This window comes from Nelumbo nucifera, chromosome 1 (genome assembly GCF_055504915.1).
Source record: "Nelumbo nucifera cultivar China Antique chromosome 1, China Antique-T2T, whole genome shotgun sequence".
Taxonomy (NCBI): domain Eukaryota; kingdom Viridiplantae; phylum Streptophyta; class Magnoliopsida; order Proteales; family Nelumbonaceae; genus Nelumbo; species Nelumbo nucifera.
In genome coordinates, this window is record NC_142649.1 from 197719283 (window position 1) to 197731569 (window position 12287).

The 12287-nt window shown below is 38.8% G+C and overlaps 1 protein-coding gene across 2 annotated transcripts; it reads right to left on the bottom strand.

Moving 5' to 3' along the window:
- Positions 1-1350: 1350 nt before the first annotated feature.
- Positions 1351-2388, bottom strand: LOC104602326 (small heat shock protein, chloroplastic-like). Of its 2 annotated transcripts, none has more exons than XM_019198598.2 (2): positions 2050-2388; positions 1351-1921 (listed from the first exon to the last, which is right to left on the bottom strand). In XM_019198598.2, the coding sequence occupies exons 1-2, from the start codon at positions 2273-2275 to the stop codon at positions 1503-1505; spliced, it is 645 nt and encodes a 214-aa protein (XP_019054143.1). In that variant the 5' UTR covers positions 2276-2388; the 3' UTR covers positions 1351-1502. The 2 variants fall into 2 exon arrangements, with proteins under 2 accessions (XP_019054143.1, XP_010264261.1); XM_010265959.3 differs by having other exon boundaries at positions 2053-2382.
- Positions 2389-12287: the final 9899 nt, after the last annotated feature.

The window sequence follows — 12287 nt, forward strand, 5'->3', positions numbered from 1 at the left end:
GTGCAGGTCACGCCAGGCCGGTTAGACCGGTGCCCGGGTGGGACACCAACTTGGTAAGTTGTTGCCTGGGTGTTTGCCTAGTTGTCACGAGGTGCCACATGTCACAATTTCATTGGAGGGCCAAATCTGCCCTCATCAGTATCCATGTGTTTTCAAAGCATATCCGTGTCTATATCCAAACTATTACAATACTTTAATCCTTGACCAAAAAGGGGTAAATTCTATATTACTACCTTGTACTTTGGGGGTTAGTGCCTTAGTGGCAATCACCCCCTAAGCTTTCATTTGCTGCAAAAGCCCCCTAAACTTTTCGATTCCAATAAAGATCCCTTCCCTTACCATTTCATTTCATCAGTTAACTTGAAGATGAATCTCATGTGACCGACTATTTAAACTTTTCTAAATTCTCAAACTATCCTATTTTACAATCATTTTTAGCATTTTTATTTTAATTTCTATTTATTACTAGTTTAGTTGATATTAATTGCATGTTATGTTTGTTGCCATTTTAATTATTCAAAAAAGTTTCTTTTTGTTTTTTTTTTTTGCAATTTCCATTTTCAAGAGGTTATTTGCCATTACTCCCTAGTACAGGGTTGTAAACTGTAATTTACCCAGAAAAGGCTAATATGAAAGATGTCTAATGCTTTGGAATGTTTAATCAAACCAAACAATAAAATCAGAGAAAGATGTATTTTTTTTCTCCCTTTGGGCTCAGTTTGGAAAGAGTACTTATACAGATTTGTATAGTATTGCAAAGATGAAAGGAGGATTGTATATACACTTATCCAGCATATAACTTTGCATAGACCGTTGGAAAGGAGTTTGGATTTTTTTTTTTCCATGGCTATCAGCCAATTCAAATTGGAAGTTAGTTCATTTGACATAACTTTGCATAGACCATTGAGAACGAATCTGAATCTGCTGACTCTAACACATTGCTGGTAACATTCACCCAGCCACGTATATATGGAATCAACGATATTGATGAGCGTAGATGAATGTGACCAACAATGTGTTCTGGTCAACAGATCCGAACTCCATGTGTCATGTTCAGAAAAGTTTCTAACGGACTTTGTATGCAACAGCCTAAGGGTCTGTTTGATTTTACAGTTGGAATCAAAGTCCCTCTGAATTGAAATCGAAATGATCTATTCTCATTGATTCAGATTGGAATCAGTAAGGGAATTGAAAATTGGAACCATTCCGATTACAATTCCTGAGCCCTATTCCCACGAACCAAACGTGCCATAAGTTTTTATGGTACTTTCGTTCTCTTTCTCATTCGTATCATTTGTAAGGGATAATGGATTGATGGGATATTGGTTCTGCGACCCCCAAAAGTGAAAATTTCTTTTCTTCAGAAGCCTGGTTTCTACTTCATTAACAATTTAACATTTGTACTAGAAAAACCTTTTTACAATTTCTTCTAATTAATCTACTTTCCCCTATACCCAACATTTGAAATTTGAAATCTTCTCAACCGGAGTTACTCCCAGAAATTAGTCGATCTTAACTTGCAAGACGACCTTCCTCTCCTCTTCCTTCACCTTCGGAACAATAACCTTGAGAACACCATTCTTCATCTCCGCCTTAATCTGATCAATCTTGTACAGCTTCTCAGGCAGATCGATCCTGCTACTGTACCTTCGCCCGCTCTTCTCCTCGTCAGATTCTTTTTCCCCTTCTCCCTTGATGATCAGAGTGTTCTGCTCCACAGACACCTTCACGTTTTCCTTCCCCAGCCCTGGCATGTCCATCCTCAGATACAGAGCATTCTCATCTTCCTTCACGTCCCATCCTCTCCTCGTTCCAGCTCCCATCCCCCTCGATGCAGCCAGGAATGGGTTCTCCATGAACTGGTCCATCAGATTAAGCACCTGGCTCAAGCTCTTTGTTGAAGAGAAAGGATCGAGCACGTCTGCCAATCAAATTGAAATAAAACATGGTGAGAAACCAAAAAGATTTACAGGGTCATCGAACCAAGTATGAATCACAAGTCAAAAAACTGGAAACTAAACAGGATAAACGATCAATGACTTATACAACTACCTGAGAAGAGATTAGGAACGTAATCACGACGGCGAGAGACAGGCTGGTCGGAGCGGCGACTGACATCAACACCATGCTCGTCATCATCATAGTCAAGCATCTGAGCCTTAGTATTGAAAGAGCGCACTGCGGGTGGAACAACCGTGACAGAACGGACTGGGTTGAGGAACTTGTTGAGGAGGCTTGGAGTAGCGGCTCTCCTTAATGCAATTGCGGAAGCCATTGGAGAATGCTAGTTTCGGGTATCGAACCGGAACGGAGTCAGCGAGAAAGAGAGACTGTATTAGTGAAGTCGTTAGGGATTTATTTCGATAATCTTGTCTGAAATTAATGGCGGAAGGGAAGTGTTTTATAAAGATGGCTTGTGGAAGGGAAGGAAAAAGAAGTGCGTAGAAGCTTCGAGAGCAGAGAAAGCTGTAGAAGGTTCTAGACTAAAATACAGAGATAAGCAGAGAGTGGGAGATTGGTTCATCGTGGTCGTGACGAGTTCGAATCTGCTCCTGAGGAGGCGCGCCTCACACCGATCTCAGGAATAAATTTTATAATTACGGAGATGTTTCAGATGCACGGATGAAATGTGCTGCGAGATTAGTGTGTGGCGCGCTATGTGAGCAGCAGATCTGAATTCGGTCGTGACTCGTGAAGTGAAGAGAACAAAACTTACGTTAAGAAAAAGAAGGTTTTAAGGCTTTAAGCTTATGCCTCATGCTCACGGTGTCAAACATCCAAAAATATCCAATTTGAAAAATATTTGGATGATGAATCACTGAAAACAGAACGCTTTTATTTTATATGATAGAGTAAACCAAATTAAAGATACAAATTCAAAACATGAGCCCTTAAAACCCATCAAGGCCTAACTGAAGTTGGACTTGGGCCTAAGCCCAACTTCTCAAGCAAGCTCTCTGATGGGCCTAACTGAAATTGGACTTGGGCTTCAGGCTTTAGGTCTCTCAGCAGAGTTTGGGCTAACCGATTCCCTTCACGTACCAACTAGTCACTTATCTCTTGATTGTAAAGTCAATTAGATTATTTTTATACCCTTACCTCACTCAGCATGTGTTTGAAACTGTAGACATTTATTGACTAAACGTTTTGTATTTGATTTATTTGAAAAACTGAGAAAAGTAATGATGAATCTGTTTATTGACACTTGGGTGCCACATCAACAAAACAATGAATAAACACCTATCCGTTAGGGGAAGTGCTAAAATGAAGTTTCCCCTAATGGTAGGCACGCACATAAACCGAAGTCTATTTTTGCAAGTCCCTATGTGTATGAATTCACTTAATGGGGGAAATGCTGAAGTGGCACCTATGTGACAACGTTTATTCAATAAATGCCAATGATTCCAAACACACGCTCAATCCCTGGTCTACATTAATAATAGACCGGTGAATAATGTTTTAAAGACTGACCCGGAACTGAAACCGCTTTGGCCACCATTTTGACTGTTTGGTTCGAATGTATAATCCATTTCAATTAAAAAAAATAATTAACATAAAAACGGTCAAAAACTATTATCTAGGTCGAATGAATCGACAATTCAACCACCCAAATTAACAGTTGCTGACCAAATCAATGGTTTTTGACGAAAAAACAAATTAAGGATGAAAATGAATTGATTGTCTATACAGTTTCTAGGCCGAATGGCCTGATCGTCAGGATCAATGATGGTTCGAAAACCATGCCAGTGGTGATGAAATTTCTTTTCAAACTAAACTTTAGATGACTAATATATATTTATGAGGATAATAACCAACACATGGTGGTGTATACGGGTGATTTGGATTAAGGATAAAATGTCTAGCCGATTGAGAGGGCCCTCTATGTGATAAGATGGTTCAAGAGAGCACGACACATCTGCTGGTCACAGTACTTTGTTGTCGAGTCTGATCTGTTTCTCAAACAATGCTTCTCACATTGACTTCAGTGTATGTCTTGGTTATACATCTCAAAGCATTTCTTGCGCTTGTATTATTATTGGGATGTGGCTATTAGGTCAGTGTAAGGAGCGCTTTACGAGTAACAGATCTTAATTCTCTCTTGCCAACCTAATTTTATTGGTTGTAAAAAAGTTAGACCTAAAATTAACCCATTGCAAATAGAACTTGTTTTGAGTGTTTTGGGTTGATCATATACATTGACAGACCATACAACCGCTCAGGTAATTGGTTTCATTTCACCCTAAAATTGCTTTTTAATAAAAAATTATTGATTTAGTCAATGATTCGTTAATCTAGGTGGTTGAATCATACAATGGTTTTTATCTGCTTTTTATTTTATTTTTATTTTTTAAATTAAAACAAATTATCTCGTTCAAACCAGATGGTCGAACTATTCAACCCAGGAACCAGTCCCTAAAACGGTTCCTTATCTACTCCCATTTTAATCTAATTGGGCTGGTTTTTTCCTAGTTGGGAAATATGACAAGTTTTCATCAAGCCTTGAATTTCATGTTATGAGGATGTTTCCACGAGTGATGCATTACATGTGATGGAATAATGCAACATCGTGATAATGCATCATGATTTAAAGGGTATTTGGTACTGATGTGTTTTCAATTTTCATTTAGCCTCCAGTTTCTCATACCCAACTTTTCTTAAAATTCCACTAATTAGTTATACTAATTATTAGTTACAAAGATGCATATATGAACAATCAAACCGATGAGAATGGATTAGGGCATGAACCCTAATCATGTCCTCCTCTCCATGGTGGCTCCCAAGGATGATCCCCTTCATCCTCTCACAAAATCTTCTTTTGCTTCTATTCTCTCTAAACTTTCTCCATTGCCTAAGCCGATTTTGGATCCCAATAATTGAGGCTAGCCTCAAACAAGGTGAACCTGTTGTTTTCTCTTTTGAGTAAGTTTTAGAGAAATCTTATGATATCCTACGTTGGGTGCTCATCAGCAAGTGCATGCATGGCCAACCCCCCTACCAGAAAATAGGGAATTCATCTATAAAACTTTTAATATGAAAAACATGGAATTCATGTACAAAACTTTCAATATGAAAAAGGGAAAATTTCTGATTAGTACCCTGTACTTTGGTTTGAGTGACAATTTGGTCTCCAAACTTTAAAATGCAACAATCCATTATCCGAACTTTTAAAATGTGACAATCCAGTATCCAAAATTTCAAAATGTGACAACCCAGTACCTACCGTTAACCAGTCCGTTAATCATCCGTTAAGTGACATTTGAAAAGTCAAAAATGCCCTTTGAATGCCATCTAATTCTCTTTATCAACCATCCAAATGTTGTAAAAAAACTGAACAGTTCCAAATCCTAGCCTATTCTATTCAAAAAAGTTGGTGAATGTTTAGAAAAATCTAGAATTTGGGACTATTCATTTTATTGTCAATGTTTGGATGGTTGATAAAGAGAATTAGATGGCATTAAAGACATTTTTGACTTTTCAAATCACTTAGTGGATTTTGAAAGTTCACTTTTCAAAAAGTTGGTTAACGGCAGGTACTGAATTGTCACATTTTGAAAGTTCGGACATTGAATTATAGCATTTTAAAATTTGGGGACAAAATTGTCACTCAGGCCAAAATACAAAGTACTGGTTAGGATTTTTCCCTATGAAAAATGAGGTATGGGTGACTACTCTTGATTTGAAACATATTTTGATTAGATTTGCTGGGGAAGATGACTTCTTGTTGTAAGTCTGGCTGAGATATGCTTTTGAAATTAAAAGTTTTATATTCGAACCTGGTTGGGAGCCATCTATGGTTTTGGTTTGGATTAGCTTTCCATTCCTTCAAGTTAATTTTTACATTGAAAGCATCTTGCGATTGATTGTTTTAGCAATCGGTCCTGTCCTGACGTTTGATCAAGCAACTATTACCCTTACCAGAACGATGTCAGCTAGGGTTTGTGTTGAACTCGATATGCTCAAACAACACCCAATGACCCGAACATAATATGGACTAACTTTGGTTGTGATGGTTTTCGACAATATATCGTCTATGAAAATCTCCTAGAGTACTATCAAAATTGTTGTAAGGTCGGATATGCAGCTGTAGTCTATAAACACAATAAAACCAATAGACGATCTGGTGAAAATAAGCTTGATGTGGTGAAAATGAGAAGCCTGGAAAAGATGATACAAGGAAAGTTTATGCCCTAGTGAAGCTGACAATGCAAGACAAAGTTTCGATCCCGAATGGTTCTTCAAAAAACCCTAGTGGATCAGATTCTGTAATTGATGGCACAGATCATACCACCACTATTGCTGAAATAGGTGTTTCCTATGAGATTGAGAATACCACTATTATGGGGGAAGATGGTGAAACTATTAAAGCCAATATGGTTCATTGTCAGAGTCCAAAAGATGTTCGACAAAATGTCAACATAAAATCAGAAAAGAGGCAAGAAGATCAAAACACGGAAAAAATATTGCTCTTAGTGAATGAAATGCTGGAATGATTAAGGTCTCAGTTGTTCTCAATGAGGACAATCCTGTTCATAACCAAGCAACATAAATACAAAGGGTTTCAAGGTAGACAGACGACCAAAATCCATATCTTGTGTAACCTACTGTGACAATTTTTTACTGGGTTGATTTGATAATTAGTGTGGAAAAAAGGTGCAAGAGAAAATTAGTTTTTCTCATCATTTCAAACTACAAAGAGAAGTTGAAGTAATACACACAACTATTGATGGTTATGTAGCTACTCTCGTGGAGGTAGGCACTTGTAATGTGAGAACCCAATTGAGAGTGATACATCAAAAGAAAACAATGACCCAAATCAAGGTTGGTTGCCGGTGGAGAATAAGAAGAAAAAGAATTCTAAGTTTAAAAGGTCCATAAGTCATTCCAATTAGAAGAAGTTCGAAGATTGTTAAGAATATACAAATGTTATCATCCTCGCTATTCGTGGTTTTGATTTATTTCTTGGTCTTATCTCTCGCTGGTTTATAGGGCTGTTGCTCCTTGTATATTAAATTGGGTTCGAAGATTCAAGAACAAACCTCTCTATTGCCCTTTAAATTGGGTTATGCCTTTGGGAATGCTGGAGGAAATATAGAAATGGTGTTTTCCCTAATAGGGGGTATTTGGGAATGCTGGAGGAAATATAGAAATGGTGTTTTCCCTAATAGGGGGTATTTAAATGGTGTTGCCCTTTAAATTGGAAGTTTTCATATTTTGGGCTCAGGACCACTTGTTTGCATTTGTGAAATATGTGCTTATTAAATTTTGAATTTATTTTTATTTTTAAGTGCTTATTTCTGTCACATCATTTTGAAACTACCTATATTGCTCCTATTCCAAATAGTACTTTTTCATCAAATGCTCATGAGCACTTATATTTTAAATAAATACTCCCAAATTCCGCCTAAAACCACAATAAACAATTGCACATCATACTACATGCCCAAACACCATCTTTTAGACTTCTACTACTAAATTTAAAGGGATTTTGACTGATAAGGGCAACTTTTGGGCCCTAATATCAATAAAAATAATCTTTTTAACATAATTTATAGAATGAACTAACTTTTTCTTTAAAAGATAAACTAGGGGCAGAAACACTGTTCATCTCCTTCTTCCTCCAGACCATCAAATAAATATCCCTACTTCCAATCTCTCTCTCTCTCTCTCTCTCTCTCTCTCTCTCTCCCCCTTCTTCTTCTTCTTCTTCTTCTTCTTCTCTGCATCTGAGCTGTTCCAAACTCAGAGCAGAACTACTATGAGTTATTCTTCTAAAGTACCTAGAAGAATACATGAAACACCGTACTAGGTACACGAATTGACAGTTTGGTTCCAGCTACTAAGCCTATTAGAGGTATCTGAAATAGTTTTGAACGCCATTAAATTCTGGAAGTTGGGATTAGAAGAGGCCTATGAGTATGTTAAGTGGAGAAGTGAGATATACATAACGAAATGCAAAAATGCAAGAGTGGGGTTCACCATTTTTGCTTGCAGCAAGCCAACAACTACATGGGTGAACAAAAAAGTAGAGATTTGTGATCAATATTTATTAATCTTGGGGGAGATTTGTTCAGTGGTTTGAAAGAGGAAGGAGATGAACAATATTTCTGCCCCTATTTGTTATTTAAAAAAAAGTTAATCTATTTTAATAATTATGTTAAAAAGATTATTTTTATTGATATTATGGCCCAAAAGTTGCTCTCATTGGCTACAATCCCAAATTTAAATTACAAGTGTTGATACTTGAAACACCGACTGCTACAAACCATCTTAGCAAATAAATAGAACGGCAAAAAAAATGCATATGGAAAGGCTTTTTAGAGGAAACTGTCGAAAAACGATTCTACATCAGTATTTGGGAATTTACTTTTTAGTTGAAATAACTTTTTGGCGTTTCTTGAATCGCTCCACCAATTCAAGAACATTTCTCCTACATGGATCCTACTAGCATTTGAGTTGGCAATTAGCCACGTTGGATTAAAGGTGTTACGGTGCATGACATCTAACTATAAACACATCAACCCTCCTAAAATCCATCGGGAGGGTTTTCTCCCTCTTCCTCCTCATTACTCTTCTTGCCGCTGTAAAGCTCACCGACCTCTCAAACCATCTGCAAGAAGGTAATCCATGGAGATTATTTTTCCAATTGTCATTGCCGGACTTATTTCTGGTTCGAATAAACGACAACCCCTCATTATTTCTTGCAGCAAACACCACCGTCGCCAGACTTGTTTCCTGTTGTTTCTACCACCAAGAGAAGGTCTCCTCCGAACAAGGTTGCCACCAACCAGGGGCGGAGCCAGGGGGACCCAGGGGAGCCATGGCCCCCCCTATGGTCCAGAATTCTCCACTTGGAATAGAGTTTTCCATGTAAAATTCCCCCTCCCAAACTCTTCACCCCAATGGTTGGCCTCCCTATGGGTCCATCCATACTTATTCCCTCTCTCTCCAATTCCACTTTAGATTTTGGCCCCCCTTACAAAAAATTTCTGACTCCACCCCTGCCACCAACCCTTTGTTGCTTGTTATATTTATTTTATTTTATTTTTCTCTACATTTACAAAGGATATAGATCCTCTCTGAAACATATGTTCTCTTATATAAATGGAAGGGGTTAAGGGTGGTCTAAGAGGATGGATGCGGTCTAAGGATACTGATCCTCTTTGACTTAGCTTCCTTGGATGTATCACATTTTCTAATAAATGTAGAGTTTTGAAGTTTGGTTTTTTGAAAGGGTGGGTGTGGATTTGGGTCATATCAGGTTTTGAGGCTTTATTATAAACATCAAGAATCCAGATTTCAGCTTAGATTTCTTATGCTTGGTGGGTGTGGAAGGGTGTTAAAAGAAATTCTTAAATTTCTTATGCTTGGTGGTTGCCTGTTCTCAATCCATATTGAATAGGTGCATCACACAAAGAAAAAAAATCAGATATTAAAGAGGGTATATTTTTGAAAATTAGTGTCTCTAATATACTAATCCTTAAAATTGTTAGTAGGGTTATTTATTGTATTATTATGTATTTTAAGCTAAATTATTAAAACAAATTTCATTATTTATTCATTATTTAATCCATTTTGATGGTGTAATAATATATTCTGATTTAAAAAATATTTTTTAAGATGTTTATTAATTTCTCAATAGATTTTTCTCTATATACGTTTAAATCTTAGTTTTCCCTAAAAAAATACAGGTTTTAATATTATTTTTCATTGTATAAAAGCATTTTAATCATTATTTCAATGATTAATAGCTATTTAATAATCATTTATATGTGTAATAACTTTTTAATAAAATTTGTAATTTTATTTAGTTGAATATTGAATGGATTTCAATATATTTTTGTTGTACACAAATCTATAACTGTTAGATTAGAACATGTTTGTCCATCTCGTGCACATGCATAGCATGGGACAATGTGAACCACAAAAAAACACTAAAGAGAAATGGCTTGCACTCATAGCTGATTCCAGTTGAAACATTTTTTTAGTGCTGATGTGGCAAGAAATAAAACCAACTAGATTGTGGGTTGAGACAGTCCCAAAACATTTTTTGACCGTTAGCCGATTTTTTAAGAAACTAATCAGCCCTAAAACGCATCTATACCAAACAACCACTTATTTGGTCAAGACATGTGTTGATTAAGTAGTTAAGAGTTTTGACTTCATAGTTCAAATAAGATTACAATAAACATATGACAACTTATAATACCATATGCTTTTTCACTTTGCATATACTACATCAGAATGGTGATTCCAGAAAGACAAAGAAGATTCAAGGATCACCTTTGATGTAATAATATATGGCTGACCTAGGAATCTTGACACGTGGCATTGAAGGGTGTATCCAGGTTATTCATCACCAACCATTGTCAATCGCCGCCACCTGTTCCTACTTGTTCCTCCTCTAAGGCAACTTTGACTATAAAAAGAGGCTCCCACATTGAGGTAAGCACGTTGGAACTTAAGCTCTAAATCTCCTCTCTTGCTTGGTTCGACCTCTCATAGCCCTTTGCTAACTTGATCGTCGGAGTCTACACCCTTGAGATAACTCCTAGGGCCTCTAACATCTTCTTTTTCTCAGCAAGTTGGACCTGTCGGTCTCAAATGCTAGAGATTATGTTGTTGCCCTTGACTCCATATTTGGCAGCATTGGCGCCATCTGTGGGAACGTCTTCAAAACTTTCCTTAAGAAAAAACAAACAAACCTAATTTAATCAACTAATGTCCCTGAAATGGTTGATAAGCAAGACCCTATCCCTGATGTCTGGAACTTTGTCATGATAGACCAGTTCGAGCTGGTCCTGAACATGTTGGACAACATGGCCCAACGGATGGACAACATAGGGCATCCAACAGGAAGCAACCCACAGGATGGCCGTCCCGTCGAAAGCCAAGGACAACACAACGAGTGATCCATCCGTACCCCGATAATCTAGTGCTTAGGCGGCCTGGAGAGAGCCGACCCCTCGGAGTCAGGTAGCAGTAGTCATCAGGTTGGCAAACTCCACTCCAATACCTCTTGGCTCCCCAACCGAGGGGCTGACCATGTGGGGTTCCACGCCAAGCACAAGAATCTTGGCAGTCAACACCATCATGCATTGACCATCCGGGACGACGGTAGGCACTCGGGCCACTATTGGCTCCCTCCAAGGGTGGGAGGTCAGCGCCACACCTCTCCCCCACTAGTTTTTGACCTTCGCGACCTCCTCAACGATCGCCATGTTTGCAAGGCTTAGGATGTGCCAGCGTTTGAGCACTCTGGGAACGGGGCTGGCCCATCCTGCGTGAAAGAGAACCAAGACTAGGCCGAAGCGATAATGCCATACATTGACCAATGCCACAGAGATATTCAGGCATAGACTAGCGCCATTCAGGACCAGCTTCGGTAGGTAAAGAAGGGCCAAGGTGACGCCTCCACCAGTTACCCTACCTCATCCAGTCAAATGGAGGCATTCGTAGATTCCATCCTCTGTGTGCCCCTCCTACCAAATTTCAAGGCCCCAGTGTTGGAGACCTATGACGGAAGTATAGACCCCGAGGACCACCTAGAAAGCTTCTGGGCCCTCATGTGCTGGGCCTTCCAAGCCACATTCAAGGGAGCAGCGCACCGATGGTTCTCCACACTGCCTTTACACTCCATATGCTCTTGAGAACAGTTCGCGGACCTCTTCCTAGGTCACTTTATGAGTAGCCAACGGTCTTAGAAAAACCATCATCTTCATGATGTCCATTAAGCAGAAGCATGAGGAGAGCCTTTATGCATATATGAAGAGGTTCAACTAGGAAGAACTCGACGTCAAGGGTCTCGACCCCTTGGTCTCCATGCATGTTTCCATTAATGGTCATCAGCCTGGACCCCTCAATCGGTTCATTTCCAAGACTCCACCCAAGACTAAATCTGAGTTCTTGAAGAAGGTTCAGAAGTACATTACCGTTGAAGAGGCTGAAGCCAACAAATGCCTCAAAGATCCAGAAATTGAGGTCAATAGAGGGCCCAGTGATAAGAAGATGATGGAAAGGGCTGGCCGCAGCAATGGTCCCACCAGCAAAAGTGGAGAGAAGAAGTAGTTGACCCCTTCCTTTAATAAGTATACGCTACTAAACTCCTCCCAAATGCACATACTGATGCAAGTAGGGAAGGAGGAATTCATGAAGTGGTTGACCAAATTGAAGAGGAACCCGAGAAGGGGGAACCCCAAGAAGTATTGCAAGTACCACCGCGGCACTGACCACGACATTGATGACTACTACTAGCTCAAGAACAAAATTGAGTCCCTCATCCGCTGCGG

Coding starts and splice junctions, on each gene's coding strand:
- LOC104602326 (XM_019198598.2), bottom strand. CDS start 2,275: ATGGCTTCCGCAATTGCATTAAGGAGAGCCGCTACTCCAAGCCTCCTC. Junction 1,922..2,049: donor TCCTAATCTCTTCTCAGGTA/GTTGTATAAGTC, acceptor TTTGATTGGCAG/ACGTGCTCGATCCTTTCTCT.